Raw genomic sequence first — 21424 nt, 5'->3', positions numbered from 1 at the left:
TTTTCCTGCAAACAGCAGTTCCTGAATGACTTTCATAAAATAACCTAAGGATTTTAAAATAAGATAGAAGAAAGTATTTTCACATCGAAAGGATTAAACACTTCACATTTAATTTGAATCTTGATCATTTCTATGCAGTGAAAAGCAAGGAAATTAGCTTCCTACCGATGTTAATTGCTGTAATGTCTTTTTATCCAGAGGGCCTGACCTGAACGTGCTGAACGTAATTTTCATTTTCTGCACATGTAAATGGTGTCAGTGGAGGCACCGCATTTTCATGCTCAAGACATATTTTAGACAATTAGCTTGTCCAATGGGTAATCACAACATTCAAGGGTGTTAAACACTGCAACGCCACAAAAATAGAGAGAAATCTGCTTTGATACAGGCTACAGAACACAATTATGTTTTAGATTTTAGAAGCTTTAGAAGCTTTAGATTTTTGTATTTCTTAAATATGTGCCTTAACTAGGTTGTAGTATATCACATGTAGGCGCCTTTTAAATTCTGAAGTGAATGAATAGAAATGAGTAATCATCTTTTAGTTATTGCTCTGTGTATTTATTAGTCACAGATATGGCTTGCTGCTTTTTCCGTAACGTATTTAAAGGATTACTTCACCCATAAATTTCAATTGTGTCATCATTTTCTCAAATATTAAGCAGAATGTCTGAGCTGCTATTTTCTATACAATGGAAGTGGATGGTGATTTATACTGCAAAGCTACAAAAACGACAAAAAAGCACAATACAATTTTCACAAATATCTGGTTCTATATTTCAAGTCTCTGGAACTTTAACGATAGCTTTGTAGGAGGAACAGATTGGTCTGAAAATTCAATGATCTAGTAAATGATGGCAGAATTTCCTTTAATAATACCAATCATGGACATCATTTCTCTCTCTCTCTCTCTCGCATGTGTTCACGTTTCCAGGTTCCAGCCGGTAGGCCTGGTGGAGCGGATCCAAGCCATTGCCCAGAATGTGTCCAACATGGCTGTACGAATGGAGCAGATTCTGAAGAAAACAAACATCCCAGGCAGAGGTGAATCTTTCTGTTACCACTTTTGTTTGGCTGCAGAATGAAGCTCCATTTTGTTTTGAAACATCACAAATGAGATCTCTTTAATATCTCAATTGCCCCTTATAACAATGAGACAAAAAGGAGATCAAATGGAGACTTTTGCTTAATTCTCTTGATTCTCAGAACTTGCTCCTAAGAAAAAAGTGCATGATTTGAACGAAATATTTTTACAAGCTTATTCTAGCATTACTAGGTTGCACGGTAGGTCTAATTCAACTGATAGAGTGGTGTACTTGCAATGCAAAAGACTGGGTACAAGTCCAGCCAAACAATTTCATCGACATGTGAGCTGAAAGTGTCATAAAAGCACCACAAAATGATTTGGTTGTTTCAGCAATTGCATTTTCACCTCACATTTGCTTTTATGACACTATCAGTTAAGTTTAGGTTTAAGGTTTAGGGTAGGGATGGTAGTTTTGTTCATTTAAAACTTGATAGTCAAGTCAAGTCATTTTTATTTGTATAGAACTTTTCACAACACATTTCAAAGCAGCTTTACAGGAAATCATGCATTAAAAAATAAATAAATAAATAAATATGAAACTGTAATATCTATAATGTCTTACAGTGATAATTTTGTAGTTTGATTAAATATGATTGTAAAATGTGTATAGAAATTAAATAATTAAATAATAATTGTATTTAGAACCCCTGTGAGCAAGCTGAAGGCGACTGTTGCAAGGAACACAAAACTCCATAAGATGTTGGTTAATGGAGAAAAATAACCATGGGAGAAACGAGGCTCATTGTGGGGGCCAGTTTTCCTCTGGCTAAACAACATGAATATAATGCCAATATTAGTTATTTGTGTGCAGTGCAAGTCATGGTTTTAAATTTGTAAATTAAGTAAGTGTTAAGGTCCAGTGTTTTAAAAATAAAATTAAAAGATTTTTTTATGAACTGTAAGATTAATGACTAATGTCTTTGAAGTACTTCCTGGATTAACTGCAGAAGTTAACATAGATGCATTGTCCTTTGTTAGTTGGCTGATGAAGGATTTTGTTGGCAATTAAATGATAGTCTGTGTATTCAATTTCAAGAGTGTAGTCCATCAATAGACAAAGGTGATGCAGGCAGAGATAAATGATGAGGTACATTGCAGTTCAACCTGCAGGTCATTTCAGTGAGGTTCGTGGGGTCCATCCTAAGCCCAATGTTCAGGCAGTGGCGCATGAAGTATCCGATGTCTTTCAGTTGGAGTTGGCATCAGTTCATCCTCTGAAGTCAAAAAACTGAAGTGATGTCTGGCTAGCACCGGCTGTAGTTTGTCGTCATCTCTCAGAGACACGTAGCAGTGGAGTCCGACACCAAGCAGAAATGGACTGGATCTGGCAGGCTCTGGTATCCTCGGGATATGAATCCCCAGGTTGAGACATGGAAACAAATATAATAATATTAGCTTAGATGCCATTAAATTTTATGCAGAATTATAGATCATAATGGATGTTAAAAGTTCTGGCAGATTGTGAGTTGAAGGATAAATTAGGTGAATGCCTGGCTAAATATATGAGTCTTTAGTCTAGACTTAAACTGAGTGTGTCTGCATCCTGAACAGTGTTAGGGAGACTATTCCATAGATTAGGAGCCAAGTATGAAAAGGATCTACCTCCTTTTGTGGATTTTGATATTCTTGGAATTATTAACAAGCCAGAATTTTATGATCATAATGAACGTGATGGAACATAGCATGTCAGAAGGTCACTTAAGTACTGTAGAGCTAGACCATTCAAAGCTTTGTATGTCGTTAACAGAATTTTAAAATTAATACGAAGTTTAACAGGTAGCCAATGTAACAATGATAAAATGGGGCTAATATGATCATATTTCTTAGTTCTAGTCAGCACTCTGGAAGCTGCATTTTGAACAAACTGAAGTTTATTTATTGAACTTGCAGGACATCCTCCCAGTAATGCATTACAATAATCTAGTCTTGAGGTCATGAATGCATTAATTAATTTTTCGGCATCAGCAACAGAGAGCATGTGTCGTAATTTAGCAATATTTCTCAGGTGGAAGAATGCTGTTCTACAAACATTGGAAATTTGATTTTCAAAAGGACAGATTGGTATCAAATATATCACCTAAGTTCTTTGCTGAATAAGATGACATAACATTACATCCATCGAGAGTCAAATTATATTTTAGTGGCTTATTTTTAGAGGTTTTTGGTCCAATCATTAGTACCTCTGTTTTGTCGGAATTGAGTAGAAGGAAATTAATGGCCATCCAATCTTTGATTTCATTGATACACTCTGCTAATTTGGAGAATTGTGAATTTTTGTTGGGTTTAGAAGAAATATAAAGTTGGGTATCGTCAGCATAATAGTGGAAACTTATTCTATGATTCCTGATATCTCTCAGGGCAAGCATGTATAAGAAGTGTGGCACTCCATACTTTGATTCGACAATTTCTCGTTTACACATACAAAGTGGTAGCGGTCTGATAAATAGGACCTAAACCATGCTAATACAAGTCCACTAATGCCAACATAATTCTCCAGCCTATTCAAGATAATGTCATGATCTATCATTTTGAAGGCAGCACTAAGATCTAAAAGCACTAGAAGAGAAATGCAGCCACAATCAGATGATAAGATCAAATCATTTGTAACTCTGATAAGTACAGTCTCTGTACTGTGATGGGGCCTAAATCCTGACTGAAATTGTTTATATATTCCATTTCTCTGCAGAAATTAACATAGTTGGCAGGACACTACCTTTTCTAGTATTTTTGACATAAATGGTAGATTTGAAATCGGTCTGTAATTAGCCAGTTCTCTAGGATTCAGGTCCTCCGCTGATCCCACCATGGTCTCCATCCCCGTCTGGTCCCCTGTGTTTTTCAAGATTCCCCTCCCCACCCAGCTCCCTAATGGAACTTATTTTGTTCTGGGGTGTTGGGAGCCACCCCTAGTGGGGGGGATATGTCACATATAAATCTGTTTTTGTTTCACGTTTAAGTTTATGAGTTCATGTCTTTTATTTTGTTAAGTTTATTTCCTGTTTTATAGTCATGTGTTCGTGTCATGTGGTTTCCTGTTCTCTCATGTGATCTTGTCATATGTCTTGTCTTTTCATTGGTTAAATTGTATTAGTCTTATTATCTTGTTTACAGTTCTGTCTGTTGATTGGTTGTCATTGTCATGTGTTTGCCCATGTCCATGTATTTAAGCCCTCATGTTTGCCATTGTCTTTTGTCAAGTATTGTGTTAATGTAACGTTGTTTGGTTGTCAAGTCAAGTCAATTCAAGTTCATATTTATGTTTTTTTTTTTTTTTTCACGTTTGGATTTCACGTTGTTTGGATATATTACTTATCTTGTAAATAAACTGCACTTAGGTTCTTCACATCATCATTGTCTTCATCTGCATTGCTCAGCGACATTACAAGGATCAAGCTGTGGCTTCTTAATAAGCGGTTTGACAACTGCCATTTTAAAGTTTCTTGGGACATGTCCTAAGGATAGCAAAGAGTTAATAATATCAAGAAGAGGTTCTGAGATTACTGGGAATACCTCTTTTAAGAGCTCAGTTGGTATTGGGTCTAACATACATGTTATGGCTTTTGATGTTTTGATAAGTTTTGTTAGCTCTTCATGACCTATGACAGCAAAGAACTGAAGTTGCTCGTGAGCAAAATTATGAGACACTGTTTTCTGAGGTGCTGTGACAGTTGATTGCATAATTCCAATTTTATTTCTGATTATTTCAATGTTATCAGTAAAGAAATTCATGAAGTCATTACTATTGTGCTGCAACAGAATATCTGCTTTATTCCTAACCAATTTAGCCACAGTACTGAATAAACACCAAGGATTGTTGTGGTTATTTTCTGAGTTTGCTAAAATATGCTTACCTGGCAGCTTTTAGTACCTGTCTGTAGCTACAGACACTATCCTTCCATGCACAGCGAAATACCTCTAATTTTGTATTCTTCCACTTGCGCTCCATTTTCCGAGCTGCTCTCTTGAGAGCATGATTGTGATCATTGTACAATGGTGCAGAGCTTTTTTCTTTAATTTTCTTTAATCGAAGGTGGTGACATTATCAAGCATGCTAGAGAAGACTGTATTTATATTTTCTGTTATTTCATCAAGTTCTTCTAGACTTTTTGGCTTACTGAGTATGTGAGACAATTCTGGAAGATTATTAGGGAAGCTGCCTTTAGTGGTTGAAAGAATAATTCTACCTGAACAAGAGTGTGGTGTAGATTGAGTGACATTAGCTGATTGCAACAAACAAGAGACGAGGTAATGATCTGAGATGTCATTGCTCTGCGGTAGAATTTCTATAATATCAACATCAATATTCGCGACCATATTACAGTGTCTGACATTGTTTTTGCAAGTTCACACACCTCTTTAACATTATCTCTAGTGATCTCCGACTGGCGAAGCCGGACATCATTAGTGCCGACATGAATAACAATTTTAGAAAATCTACATTTATCATTAACCAGCACTTGTAAATTTAATCTGATGTCAGACATCCAAGCCCCTGAAATGCATTTAACAATGTTGGCTGGAGTCTCTAGCACTCCTTCCTTCCTGGAAACCCTAACAGGAACGGAAGAGTGGTGTCGCTTTGCTGAGCGAGTATGCTGCCGAGACGTCACCCAATCGCCCTGCTGCGGGGCCTCTTCAGCCGGAACCAAAGTGTGTGTTTTGCTCGCTGTTCTACCCGCATCCGAAACAGTATCTACCGGCTTCTCTCTCTCACTGACCTCCACTAGTATTCGGATGTGTGCTTCTGGCTCATTAACCTTCTCCGTCAGACTAATTTCTTACATTTATCACATGTGAATCCCTCACTGCTGACAGAAGATGCTATAGTAAATATGTGGTATGCAATGCAGGAAGAAATAACATAAGCGGATGCAATGACTTACCACAATTGTTTAGAGCCCTATCCTTAAAAACCTTATCTGTTTGGGAGAACGTTTAACTCGCTTTTAGCGCCACACAGAGGAGATTTAACCTCAAAACTGCTGCAATATGTGTAAAAAACCACAACATTTAATTTAGATTTTTTTTCCACAGTCACACAATTTTAAATAGATACATACATTATGAGCGAGCATCATTAGGCAGCATATTCAAACTATAGTAACTTCCTAAAAATGTCAAGATGCTGAGCCTGTGCTTTAATTTAATGTGCCGATAGGCTAGCCCATATTTTCTATTTCTAAACAGGATTATCAAATGTGAATTAATTAATTTATATGTATATCATTGTATCATGTGTTACATTCTCCTGGCAATAAAAACGTTAAAAAAGTGAACCGAATTATTCTTTATGGAAGCATCAAACGAAATATTGTAAAATATTTTAATAAGAATCTCAATTTGCCATTACATGAATATGGCTGTGGAAGTATTGTGACCACATCATTTGAATATTTGTCTCAGTATGTGTTTGAGTTTTACATTACATGTAATAACCAGAAAAGCTATGCAGTTCAAAACTGTAAGTTCTTGTCACAAAAGACAAAAAAAAAAAAAAAATACTTTGTTATTATCTGTCTATTATTTTATTAGTAGTTAATATTTGCTATTTGATGTTGCCCAAAAGCTCGATGTTATTTTTTGGAGTGACTATTTGCACCCCTGTTTAAATAATACCTGCAAACAGAGCATTGAGTATGTTGCTGCAGTAACTCAGGGCGTAATGCCGGTGAATCAGTCCCTGACCGTGTTCGAGTCCGCATGTGTTGCATTATTTTTTCCATTCTGTTTCCTGACTCCACTCTTAATATTATATTTAATACTACTTGTAATAATACACTAAATGAATATAAAGGTAGTTTTACTATAGTAATATTGTATCAACCATGTTTTTTGGGCATAAAGCGTAGATTTGATGCAATTAACAATGCATGGTGTTACTACAGTAATATGGTTTTAATATAACTATTAACCATGTTTAATTTTTTGGTTACAATTATTTTACTACAAAATACCATGATGATACTATGGTTACTGTAACTGTAGAGGACGTCAGGACAGATCTGTGTTTCATCCCAATTTCATGTCATCTTTATTTTATTAAACGTCCACAAAGTATTTAAAACAATATAATAAAATGTCTAAAGGGAGTGAGCTGTTGTTCTCGTGGTGATCGGAGGCTGGGAGTGCGGTGGGCGTTTTCTCTGGCTCGGGATCTCAGCGATTTGGTCAAATTTAATTATTATCTTAGACATCGTGTGATCAGTAGAGCATCGGTTTATAATGCTAATAATGATTGTGAGGCAGGTTCCAATTTGGCTTTTTCCAAACCACTTCCCATGTCATTTCAGCAGCAAAGACAGACTCTTTCTTTGATAAACATTAAAATATGGCTTAAAAATAAAATAAAAACCTTTAAATGCTGAAAATATGTTTTAGCATTTGTTTTGAATGTTTTATTTGGCTTTTAAAACATCTATATCAAATATTAATATTTATGTGAATAAATGGGTATATATTGTACAGCATATCACATGTCAGTTGGGTACATTTTACTTCAAATTAAGTTGAGGTAACAGTTCTCTGATGTCACAATCGAACGCTCGAGGTGAGTGTTAAAGGTGGGCTATTGTCTACTTTTGGTGTTTCCCATCCCCCATGCAAACACAGACAAAGGTGATCTGGGGGGCTGTGATGCTTCAAAAGATTAAAGGAGATTTGGATGTTTAGATTTTCACCTGGATCTTTGTAAAAATACAAGTGAACTATCCTCACACTATTGTTTTGTATTAATGTAATTAAGTTCAACCATAATCTTTATCATGTAACCATGAACGCTGCCACCCTATGCTACCTACCGCCTATGCTTTTACCTTTTAAAACACAATCGTGGCGACAAATATAAGAGTAAATGTATAAATAATATGCAGTATAAAACCCAATGACCAACAATAATCTTACAGGAAACAGAGTCAGTACCAGCCACAGCGCAAAATGTAGTGAAATGCAAATAAAAACCATGCAATGCTGAAATAATAGCTGCATTTGTTTTGAATGTTGAAATTAACTTCAGTGATATCAAACGTTACTATTTATATGTGGTCAAATGTGTATTTATTAAATAAAGGCATATTGTTGTGTGCTTGCATTTTACTTTTTCACATGTACAAACAGGATATAACCTCTGGCTTGAGAGCCAAAAACACAACCACTGAGCTATCAGTTCACATGCGTATAGTAAAGGTTCCCTATCTATCACTCACTCAACGTTGTCTCGGTGTAGTGACACTAGGGGTCACTCTTGGGAGCCCGAACACCTCTGATCTTTGATAAAAGGCCAATGAAAATTGGTGAGTGGTATTTGCATACCACTCCCCTGGACATACGGGTATAAAAGGAGCTGGAATGCAACCACTCATTCAGATTTTCTCTTTGGAGCCGAACCATCAATGCTCACTGAGCTGAATTCCCAGGCTGTTCATTCACCTCTGCTGGATCTGACGGCGCATTTCAGCGGCTTCTCCCCCCTCTGCACTGGTGCACTGCAGAGAACACCCCTGGGCACTTCGGCGAGTATATTTCTCTAAAAGAGCGGCACACATGGAGCGGCACTCCGTTTGTGTGTTATTCCTGGTTGCGGTCGTTATCTCTTGCCTTCTGACGGCAACGATCATTGTCTTTTGTGTCTGGGCGCTGCCCACACGGAGACAGCGTTTGTGGATGGGTCATGTACTCATTGCGAGAACATGTCCACGGCAACGATGCGGTCGCGGCTTGCCTTCGTAAGAAAGCAAGGCACCCCAGAGGCTCCCCGCCTCGGTCCTTCTACCCACGGGTATGAGGCCAGTACCTAGCACTGGGGGCGATTTGGGGCCGTCATCACGACCACCGTCCACCATTTCATTTTTGCAGGTTCGGCGCTCCAGCGGCGGTCTCCCCACCCCTGCTTGCCTAGCTGTGGCACAAATCCGTCCCCGATGTGACAGTCTCCATGGGTCACGAGGACAGGCCTCTTCCTCCCCCATCCCAGGCTATTCCGCGGGTGGTCACAAGGAGCCAGGTACGTGCTTCGATGTCCCTGAACTCAGCATGTTCATGACACAGCGTGGCACCTCAGGCTCCGCCCCGCCGCGAGGCCCCACCCACCAGTACGTCCGATGAGATTGTCCCCTTGGTCCCCCTCACCCGGAGCCTGGATGCATGGCTTGCGCTTTCCAACCCGTCGCGATGGCTGGTCCGGACCGTCCGACTCGGCTACACGATTCAGTTCGCCAGGCGTCCGCCCAGGTTCAGCTGCATCCACTTCACCTCGGTGAAGGGCGAAAACGCCGCTACCTTGCGTGCGGAGAGCACTACCCTCCTACGGAAGGATGCGATAGAGCCTGTCCCTCCGGCCAAGATGAAGAGGGGGTTTTACAGCACCTACTTCATTGTACCGAAGAAAGGCGTTGGGTTGCGGCCAATCTTGAACCTGCGAGTACTGAACCGGGCTTTACACATGCAAAAGCGCATTCTAGTGAGCGTCCGGCATCAAGATTTGTTTGTGGCGGTAGACATGAAGGACGTGTACTTCCACGTCTCGATTCTACCTCGACATAGATCCTTCCTGTGGTTTGCATTCGAGGGTCAGGCGTATCAGTACAAGGTCCTCCCTTTCGGCCTGTCCTTGTCCCCTCGCGTCTTCACGAAGGTCGCAGAGGCAGCCCTTGCCCCGCTAAGGGAAGTGGGCATTTGCATCCTCAACTATCTCGATGATTGTCTAATCCTAGCTCACTCTCGGGATGTGTTGTGTGCACACAGGGACCTGGTGCTCTCACACCTCAGCCGACTAGGGCTTCAGGTCAACTGGGAAAAGAGCAAGCTCCTCCAGGTTCAGAGCATCTCTTTTCTCGGCTTGGAGTTGGATTCAGTTTCGTTGACAGCGCGCCTCACGAACGAGCGTGCAAAGTCGTTCAGGCGTTCAGACAGAAGACAGTGGTTCCACTGAAACTGTTTCAGAGGCTCCTGGGGCATATGGCATTCTCAGCGGTGGCCACTCTGCTCGGGTTGATGCATATGAGACCGCTTCAGCACTGGCTTCAGACTCGAGTCCCAAGATGGGCATGGTGCCGCGGGACACATCGCGTGGCCGTCACGCCGATCTGTCACCGACCTTACGTTTCTACATGCAGGCACTCCCCTAGAGCAGGTCTCCAGGTGTGTCGTGGTTACGACAGACGCCTCCAAAACGGGCTGGGGCACTGTATGCAATGGGCATGCAGCCGCCGGCTCATGGACGGGCCTGCGGCTAAGTTGGCACATCAACTGCCTTGAGTTGCTGGAAATTCTGTTCCCCCTGCGATGGTTTCGGCCACTGATCCAGGGCAAGCATGTGTTAGTTTGGACAGACAACACGGAAATGGTAGCATATGTCAACCGTCAAGGCGGTCTGCGCTCCCGTTGTATGTCACAACTTTCCCGCCGTCTCCTCCTCTGGAGTCAGCAGCACCTCAAGTCGTGACTCTCGTGGAGATTATGTCACGTGAGACTTCCGGCCAGAGAATATGGCCACGAATATGGGTGGAGAGAAACCAGTCAATGGGGTCTACCAGTTACCGTGTGTATCTGCTTGTACGATAGCTTAGGGACAAAGCTGAGCTTTATCACGAAGCTATCTACTAACCAAAAATGTGTGCGAGAATGTTTGTGAGGGGTCACATGTGTGTGTGGTTAGTATGAGAGAGAGAGAGAGAATAAAGTGACGGCCCCAAAGCCGGTTTCGCGATCGTGGAGGAGAAAGCAGCTGTTAGTTTATCACTCAGAGACGTGGTGGACAGCTCGTAAACTGTCCCACGGTCTTTGATTCTTTAATGGATAAACTCAGTTTGCCGGTCTCACCCGCAATGGCGGAAATGCACAACAGTCCAATGTGGTTGGACTACAATACAGCAAATCTCATTCGTGATAATTAATACCCTGAGTGTTAGCCGAAATGAGCGGACATTATGGTCCGTAAACTGTACAAGCAATAACGTTGATACACAAGAGTAACACACTATAATATTCTATCTCTGCCCAGGTGTATACCTCTTACTTGAATCACATGAGGACACAGGTAGAATGTGTGTTCATTTGTCCTTTAACTCCGACTCGGTTCCTCGAGGCTCGGGTGATGACGGGAGGCCGTTTCCTCACTCTGTCGGTGGGCGGTACGGCTGCTGATTCTCGGTGGGCTGGCGGAGAAATCAGCAACGTCGACTTGATTGAAGATGGAAGAGAAATCTTTTATGTCTTCACTTCTGCAGGCAAACAGATGAAGGTGCGGATTGCTCAGCGGTCTCCTTCAGATCCATTAGCGTTCAGTGGAACACAGAGTAATCTCAACTCGCCCAGCGAGATAGAGATTGTATGGCCACAGTTTCAAGTCGGACGTTACTTCCTTGTGCCATGAGGCTGCACCTGAGAGCAGCGATGAGCTGCGTCTACACACGGCGAGCAAAGTTGCTGGAAGCAAATCCCGGAAGCATCTCAGAGGTATTTCTACTCCTGATGATGTCATGGTTGAGGTGCGTTCTGTCGTGTGCCTCATCCAATAGGAGTGGAGAGTTCGATCCTTTAGTGATCAAGGCTTCATGGGATTTGTAGTCTGTTTTGGACTTGCTTTGTTTGATTTTGGCGCGATTTTTACCAGTAAAATTTATGACTTGGTATGTGGGCCTGAGTTAGGTTTTATGACTGTGTTAGGCCTGCCTTTGTCTTCTATCTGAATACATGAGGCCTAACACCACTCTGGTACGCCCTGACCGAGGCACCTCTCGGTATAGACGTGCTGGCACACAGCTGGCCCCCTGTACTTCGCAAATATTCATTTCCCCCAGTGAGCTTACTTGCACAGACCCTGTGCAAGGTCAGGGAGGATGAGGAGCAGGTCATCCTGGTAGCACCCTACTAGTCCACACAGACATGGTTCTCGGACCTCACACTCCTCACGACAGGAGGAGGCAGACCCAGCCCTGACATTGCTGTGTCTCGTGCATGCTCTACACATCTATTTGGATCGCACGCAGAGCTTTAGAGTCTCTGAGCAGCTCTTTGTCTGCTTTGGTGGACAGCGGAAAGGAAGTGCTGTCTCCAAGCAGAGGATCGCCCACTGGGTCATTGACGCCATAACAATGGTATATCACGCCCAGGACGTGCCGCCTCCGGCAGGGCTATGAGCCCACCCTACCATGGGTGTAGCGGCCTCCTGGGCCTTGACCAGTGGTGCCTCTCTAACAGACATTTGCAGAGCAGTGGGCTGGGCAACACCCAAAACCTTTGCTAGGTTTTACAATCTCCGGGTGGAACCGGTTTTGTGCCGTGTAGTGGCACGCACAAGCAGGTAAGTCCAGGAGAGCTAGCCAGGTATATCGCTTGCGCATAGTGCCTTTCACCTCCCCTGAGCTGAAGATGTGTGCTGTTGACTCCCAGTAGTGTTCACAAACTGTGTTCCCTGGATGATTTCCTCCGAGCACTGTGGTAGACGAGTTTGTGGAGAAACTCACTGCCGGATGAGTACATGTGCTAACTAAGCCCTGTACTGGGGTAGGTGCTCCGCATGTGGTGGTTCCCCATAGGTAACCCCATGTGAAGTATATTTTCCGCTAATTTATTTCCCTGTTGGTAAACTGCGTCTTCCTTCCTCTGCCCCAGTCACCATGTTTGTAGAAACTCCTCCCCCTTAGGGTAGGACCTACCATGGGACTTCTCCACATGACATACTTCCGACAAAGTTCAGAAAGACCATGTGACGTATTTCCACTCAAAATACCACCCCCCCCTTTCTGGGCAGGGTGTGGTCTCCGCTGTGTCTTCCCCTTGGGAGGGACACCCCCCTGACGTAGACCTGGTGGCCCCAGTCGGTTAATTCCTTTTTTTTTTTTTTTTTTTTTTTTTTTAAAAAGAATAAGAGGCCATGACTGGGCTTGCCTGTCTCTATCTTTTGGGCAGTCGACTTGTCACCAAAGGGCCGTTCGACACTCATAACAGCATTGGGGCGGGTTACGTGTCGGCCTGGTGCGCTGGCTATGAGGCACACAGTGGTCTGCCCGTCACACACCGCCAGTTCACGTAACACAGTTCAGCCAGTTGCGGCGTTTCGTATAGGGACCCCTAGTGTCACACAATCATAATAACTCTCACTTTCTTCACACTACTAAATGATGGAGACAAAAGTGCCCCTTTGTGCCTCCTGCCGGTGATTTTGTGAACAAGTCTCATGGGTGAGAATTGTAAGTTTTTACGTGGTGGTACTTCCCGCGGTAAAGAGGATCAGTTTCACTGAGGACCCACTGTAACAATACTTGCTGAGAAAGGCCTTCAAATAAATATAATTCAATTAATAATAATTAAATAGAATAATAATGTATATATTAAATAATTTTATTATATAATTAAATATAAATATTTTAGTAAAAATAATTGTAATATAATTCAGATAATTGAAAGGCATTACATAATTGTGGCAGACGAGTAATTAGACAAGTACTGTTTATTTCCATATGATTGAAAATAAGACTGACCTACTGTGGCATGCAGGTGGAAGTAATTTGCCACTTATCTTCCCGGCCTCGCTCTGCCCAGACGCCACTCAGCTCCGCCCTGCTCACCATATACCCCCATTGCTGAACTCAGGTCAGAGATTTCTCCGGCCTGTGACCTACTGGTTTGTTGTCTACACAGCTGCATGTTACCTGTACAGCTAAGGCTTTAAGTCCAGAAACTGAAAAATGCTGACTTCTGAGACTCTATACGGAGGTAGGATGAAAATAAGAAAAATTTTAAACTGTTCTGAGACCAGTTTCTGCTAAGAGTTGCATTAATTCAAAAAGGCTGTCAGATAAGCCATTAAGTGATTAGACAGCAAGTCAATAAGTCAGCTGCTTAGATTTTTGGATTTGGTCACGGTGAATGTCGGGGAGTGCAGAGAAGGGTTTGATCCGGAGGCAGTGTCTGTCGATCGCACTCGTTCCCACGGCTCAGCATCACTTATGTGTAGATTGCATCTCTGTATTACTATAGTAATATTGTAGTAATCATGTTCTTTTTGGCAGAAACAATAGTTTTAATGCAATTAACTATGGTGTTATGATAGTAATATGGTGGTAATATAGTAACCATGGTTAATGTTGTGGTTACTGTAAATTTACAACAAAATACCATGTGGTGAAACTATGGTTACTGTAGTAAAACCAAGGTTATTTTTTTCTAAGGTACAGTTAAGGTTGGGTTTAGGACTAGGGGTTAATGTAGTGTGACTGTGGGACTCTAAATAAACACAATAAACACACTGCAGTGATGCCCATATACTGTTTGTTAGTATTTAAATATGGGTGCAAATAGTATCTGACACTATTTGCACCAGAATGCAATTAGTATCTATCATTATTTGCACCAGGGTTGGTGCAATCTGTGACCCAGAATAAAACCAGCTCCGGAACAGGTAAGCCATGTGGTTTAAAGTTGCTATTGAGATGAACACCAGTAAAAACTGATCCGCCTTCTTGAGACGAAAAACCAGAGTTTGGTCAAACTAAATTTAAACTTACTTGCATAGCTACTGAAACCGTCTTGGTAGGCAGGAAAATTTCAGTGGAAATTATTAATTGCATTATTTTTTTTAACATTATATTTTTCATATAATTAATCGCACTAAATTAGTGCTTTAAAACTGACAGTACTACTAAAAAAGTTTATAATAGTTAGAATAACAGTTATTTTCCCATTTTCTTTAAGCCCTCAGCAAACAAGCTAAAGGCGACTGTGACAAGGGAAAAAATAAAAATAAAAACTCAATGACATGTTTAGTTTGTGGAGAGAAAAATAAAATAAAATAAAGGTTTTCACAATAAATGTAAATATAGTGTGCCAGCATGATTTAGCTATAAGGTATAATATAATATAGCTCAGTAACCTGCAGGCTGTTTACAATTGCCAAGAAACATAGCAGCTTTGCACAGTATTATAAAATGTGTGGCCACGGGTGTGCATTTATTAGCACTTTACAATGACTTTGGATGCTGCTCATCCAATCAGAATTTGGAGTTGTAACAATTTCTAAATGTAGTTTAGTATATATTCCTAATTTAATAGAGATTTACAGTAAATTAGGGTTGAGAGAGGGTGGAATGGGACACACTGCTGTCCAGACTCAAATCTGCATCACCAACATCAAACACCTGAGCACCACAGAATGCATACTAACCACCATAGCATGCATACTAATATACTAACTGTATGCACCATGACTCAGATTTATGTATTTTGAACTTAATTCACCTCTCAATTACAAATAAGGGTGTCCAAAATAATTAGAAGGAAAAAAATATTTTAAAAATATAGTTGCGAGAATATAATTCATATGCAAAGTTCTTAAAATATTTATATGTGTGTTGGTTTCATATGCTTTTGAAAATCCTTTATACCATTTTTCAAACAAAAATTTAGATTTAATGACTAAAAATGTAAAGTAAAAAGTAAAAATATGTTTTACACCCTGAATACACATCTTAATTGCAATTTTAAAAATAAATAAACAAATAAAGTTCAGTCAATTTAAAAATTATACCCCCACCCCCAATGTATTCATTAAATGTCGTTAAGTATATGGGTGGTTGAATCATTTGACATTTTACATCCTGAACAAACATTTTCATGTCATAAAAAGGTGAAATTACCTCATAATATAAGCAGGGTTGGGGAGTTACGGAATACATGTTGTCACGTTTATGTGTTTTGGTTCATGTTTTTCATGTCTTTTATTTTCAAGTTTAGTTCCTGTTCATGTCTTGTGATTTACTGTTCCCTCATGTGATCTTGTCATGTGTTTCACCTGTTCATGTGTCTTGTTTTCACTGGTTCTTTGTTTGATTACTTTGTTATTAGTCTTATCTTTTCATTGGTTTAAGTTCATTTAGTCTTGTTATCTTGTTTATTAGTTTAGTCTTGTGATTGGTTGTCTTGTTTACTTGTTACCCATGTCCTTGTATTTAAGCCCTCATGTTTGCCATTGTCTGGTGTCAGGTATTGTGTATGTAACTTTGTTGTTTTGTTCTAGTCATGACATGACATGACATGACTAGAACAAAACAACAAAGTTACATAGTCTAATTTAAGTCTATAGTCAAGTCATGTCATGTCAAGTCTAGTTTTTGTCAAGTCTAGTTCATGTTTATGTTCACGTTTTTAGTTAGGGTTTTTGAATTACACATTTGTAAAATAAAACTGCACTTGGGTTCATCTTCACACCTTCGTCTCTTCGCCTGCCATGGCCAACGGGCCAATGGCCACGCCTGCCACGGCCAACGAGTCAATGCCCACGCCTGCCATAGCCAATGAGCTGGAAGCTTTGTCTGTCCCAGAGCCGGTGTTGCCAGCCTCCTCCGTCCCAGAGCCTGCGTTGCCAGCCTCGTCCATCCCAGAGCCTGCATTGCCAACTTCGGCCTCCCAGAGGAGGAGAAAGGCTTTCGTTTCCAAGTCTCTGCCCATGTACACGACCACAGAGGTCGTTTCCGAGTCTCTGCCCATGTTCAATACCACGGAGGTCGTCTCCGAGTCTCTGCCCATGTTCACGACTACGGAGGTCGTCTCCAAGTCTCTGCCCATGTTCACAACCACGGAGGTCATCTTCGAGTCTCTGCCCATGTACACGACAACAGTGGTTGTTTCTAAGTCTCTGCCCATGTTCACGACCACAGAGGTTGTTCCCGAGACTCAGTCCAGTCTCAGGGCCCCAACTTTCCATTGACTTTGCCCTGTTCCCATGCTCCACGCCCTGTCTCGCCAGGCCACGCTCCATGCCATGTCTTGCCAGGCCACGTTTCAAGGACCCCTCCACCAACATCGATACACATGTAACGGGATTACGTATTTAAAATAAAAAATATAAGTAACTGTATTCCATTACAGTTACAATTTATATCATCGGTAATTAGAATACAGTTACATTAAAAAAGTATTTTGATTACTGAAGAGATTACTTTGCATTTTATTGTCATTTGTTTCATTTAATATTTAGTCCTTTCTGGTGGAAAAATGTATACATATAAATGATGCGATCCAAAGTGCATTTGAACCGGTGAAACTCTTATGATGTGTTACATTCATACGAGCAGACGGAAAAGTACGTTTGGAGCAGAAGAAATAGAAATAAACCTTGTGTAAATTTCCAGCTTTACGCTAAGCTAAAATGCTATTTCTAGCCATTTTAATGCACGTTAACAGGCATGGTCATATTTCTTTTTATCATGAAAATTCACGTTGGATCATAATTTCTTTTTTTTTTCTAGTAAGACCTTTGATATTAGGGCAAAAATCATATTCTTGATAATAGTTTTTGTATTGATTTCCTGTAAAAAATATCTAAAAATCCAATTAGATTGATCTTGTTTTAGAATCAACACTGCATAACATATTTAGGTTTTTCAGAGTGTTTTTTTTTTTTTTTTTTTTATTTTAACGTGTATTTTCTCTTACTGTACTGGAAGCATTTTTATAGTCAAAACAAGTGAAAAAATCTACCAGTGCTGAAGAAGTAATCCAAAGTATTTAGAATAAGTTACTGACCTTGAGTAATCTAACGGAATATGATACAAATTACATTTTACAGCATGTATTCTGTAATCTGTAGTGGAATACATTTCAAAAGTAACCCTCCCAACCCTGATTATAAGAGACTTGATGACTTTGACACATAGTCATGAGGGTCTACAGGGCTACTATCTGTGATATTTTCTCATCACATGACAGCAAAATTACTTTCTTCATGTTGGTTTCACTACCATTATCTTGGACACAATTATTAGTCATTGACCCCCAAATAGTTCATCCACTAGTTCATCCATCTTCTTTCATACATGCTTTATTATTTTCCATATACCATATTGCCTACCTGTTGAATAAGGTTGGAGCATTTATGGAAGGATGAGGACAAGTCGTGCTGTTCTCTGCCATTGTGGCTGCTGTTAAACTGATAAAAGGGTTTTCTCTTTGAACAAGTAAACCGCAAGATGACTGTTGTGTTTGATCTAGTGTGAAATGGCTTTATAATGGTGCCAGCAAAGTCAGCAAAGTACAGTGTAAATTACATTCTGTTGAGCTATTGTAACCTTCAATGTCAGCCCGTTCCTTCTAAGAACCAAAAGTGGCTTACAGAGCACAGTGTTGTTCAGTATTTACACATGAGTCTCATAAAAGCATGTTCAAGTCATATTTCACCTCCATATCAAAATGTATATTTTTTTTTTGCATTGTTACATTATTTTTATGATGAGCACAAATAATAATTAAAAAAAGCCTCTGTTGCACCATGGTACTTATGTATCCATTTAAAGTTTTAGTGTAATTTAGGTTTTCATCCCTAAAATACTCTTGTGTGTTAAACTAATTTCTTAAGCCACGGATTAAGCATAGATTGCAAGAAACAGCCCAAGCCACCGTAGCGAACTTGAAAGCGTTATTCGGCAATGTTCAGCAGTAACATCGCTACAAATCGCGAAGCTTACACTTCGTTTGTAGCTTTTCAATACCAAAACTGTTTTAAATTGCAGGGTTGCGTTGACATCAAAGTTCTATGTGTTGCTCGCGTGTGTGTGTGTGTGTGTGTGTGTGTGTGTGTGTGTGTGCATGTGAGAGTAAGAGCAAAGAAATAAAGAGCAAGGGTGCTTTCCACAGATATTACAAATAATAATGAATAATACATGAATTGTTTTTAATTTTTATCCAAATTGCATAGCCAATATATTTGCTTTATTAGTTATTTTTTCTTGCTATGGTTGGCTCCACAGTTATTTGAAATAATACAATTAAATAAAATAACAGAATAATTTGGTGAAGCGATATGGACCCATAATGTGATCATGACCTGATACTAGTCGTGTGCTCACTGAAAAACTATTTTCCTCTGGGTTAATGTCCTATGAGGCCAGTGTAGCTCCTTTAGATTCAGAGGGTATTCATGTGCATTTTTCTTAGAACTGTTTTTATACTGCTGTTATAGAACAGCCCATAATTCCTTTCGCTGGGTCCATGCTTGATTGATCTTAAGTAGCTTGTTGTATAAAGAACTAACTCTTTCTCCATTAATTAGGCAAACTGGGACCGGCTACCACTGAGAGAAGGGATTTTTATTAATCACGGCGAGGGGATGTTTGCAATCTTATGTTGCTCTTTTTCTACTGAATAGAAAGCAGATACGAGCTCTTAACAAAGCCCAGAGCAAGCCTCATGCAGACAAGTGCCAGTGCGAGGGCAGGAGGGCACTCTTTCATAATGCTTAATAAAGCAAGCTTAACCTTCAGAGACCAAAACATTGATATGGATGATTTTATTTATTTTTTCGTCCACCTAAAAGTGTTTTAAAGAAAACCACTGGGTATAAAAACATGATATCTATGCAAATTTTGTTTTGGAGGTAATTTCAGGAAAATTGCAACGCTGGATTTTCAAGCTTGTAAAATGATTGTTCTCCCCTAAAAAGTGCTGTTTATTTGCAAAAGATGCCTGCACTTCTTTAGTGCCCGATTCACTTGAGGAAAGATACAAATCAGGCAATGCAACAAACATACCTCCAAAAATCTGTGATGAAAGTGAGGTTTCGTCTTGAGTGCTAGTTGTGGAGATGCAGAAGACCACTGTGATCTGTTATGCAGTTTTAAGACCCCGGCACATTCACGGCAAAGTGCTTATTCGCTCAGAGCCAAAATGAAGTTCGAAACAGATGAGCAACGACATACTCTTTGTGAATATTTGAACACCCGCCACACTACTGTCGGAGGGAGGCATTTAGAGGTACACTGAAATATGAGGATGCTCAAAACTACATGTAAAACATCTAATGTGACATTAAAATGTGTCATCAATGACTTCATGACACATACTTTGAATAGAATTTACAAGAGATCAGTAAAAGAAGCTGTCCGCTTCAGCCTGTCAGCGGGGGATTGTGCTGTAGCACATGCTCTTAAAGGCATCTCTGCTTAAATTTCCCCTCGACCAAAAGGGCACCTTTAGATTTGTGAAGGCCACCTTTAGATTTGTGAACAAAAAGGGCGAGGCTTGCGCTCCTGTAGCCCCCCGTTCTGTGCACGTCAGTGCATGCTGCCAATAGGCTAACACGCTAAATGCGGCCATAATATGCGCAGATTACTTTTTGTTATTGTAATTTATGATGACACTGTTACTACCACAAAGATGGGTGTATAAATGAGTTTTAATGGGTAGAATACAGACAAAAGAATGATGATTAGAGGCATATCTTACTTCCAGCAGATGTGTGAATGGCTTTTAGCTGCAGATGGCACATGAGTGAAGAAGCGTATCAAACAACAGAGTGAATGGGAACCTAAGAGTATTTGAGTAGATTTTATCCCTGTTGTAATCTTATAAACAAAAATTAAAAAAATCGCTTGACATGTTCTTGGAAAAGTCTCTGTGCGAACAATCGTAAAGATGTAGGTAAATTTGTACCAGCTTGCTAATAACTAACAACATGTTGACTGATCTTAACTGACTGAATGGGAATTAGCTGTTAGCCTCAAAGTAGGTGGAGCTCTGATGACCTACTGATGATGTGAACCAATGGCAGTAAGAAGGTGTTTAGCAGCCAGTAAGAAGTTTTCCTGAAAGTTCGTTCTGGCGAGCTGTAATGAACCACCGAAAAAAACTCAAAAACACCTTTTCAGACAGATTTTGTTCTAAATACCATCACACCCATTTGTTCCTCAATTTCGTAGGAAGTGTGCAGGGGCTTTTAAGGCTCAGATACATTTACTGTGCGGTGATTTTTTCCCAGAGCTAGAAAGAAGGTCGAAACATTTGCGCAATGACATGTTTGCACACATTTAGACACTGCCCACACCGCTGGGGTCGGTGTTAGAGGAGTATGGTATTTAAATATTATACACACTCTGTCCTGTAAACAGGCTCAAAACATTAACCAATATGACATTAAAATGTGTTATCAGTAACTACATGCCTCATTCTATGAATGGAATCCACATGACATCAGAAAAAGAAGCTGTTTTCACAACTCGATGATTTAAAGTAATGTAAATGCAGTTGATAAAGTGTAATTTGTCATGTTTACATTCTACATTCATGGCTCTAATGTTAACACTAACCTGCTATACGTGGTCATTGTATCTGTATATCATGAACACAAATTCGGGCACTGGCAAGGGTGTTGATCCATTGAACACGGGGACACTTATGACTCAACAGAAATGTTGTCAGTAGACAGTAATTTTTTGTGACTTTAGCATGTTAGATTCAAACTGTAAAAAACAGTAAGTTCCTGCCAATTTTGTTGCTGTGATATATTTCAGAGCATGAGCGGCATTGAATGTTTTTTAACCAGTATATAAAATGAAGAACCTTTTTCAT

General features: G+C 40.2%; 1 protein-coding gene across 1 annotated transcript in view; it reads left to right on the top strand.

Annotated features, from left to right (window-relative positions):
* LOC127450325 (alpha-1,6-mannosylglycoprotein 6-beta-N-acetylglucosaminyltransferase B-like) overlaps positions 1-21424 on the top strand; it is a 292577-nt gene that overhangs the window by 74984 nt on the left and 196169 nt on the right. Inside the window, exon 4 of the mRNA XM_051714336.1 lies at positions 935-1044. Within this exon, the coding sequence (XP_051570296.1) occupies positions 935-1044 (110 nt within the window). The remainder of the gene's footprint in view (positions 1-934; positions 1045-21424) is intronic.

This window comes from Myxocyprinus asiaticus, chromosome 13 (assembly GCF_019703515.2).
Source record: "Myxocyprinus asiaticus isolate MX2 ecotype Aquarium Trade chromosome 13, UBuf_Myxa_2, whole genome shotgun sequence".
NCBI lineage: Eukaryota > Metazoa > Chordata > Actinopteri > Cypriniformes > Catostomidae > Myxocyprinus > Myxocyprinus asiaticus.
Note: the sequence above shows the minus strand (reverse complement) of the source record. Positions and strands in the feature narration are given on the sequence as shown.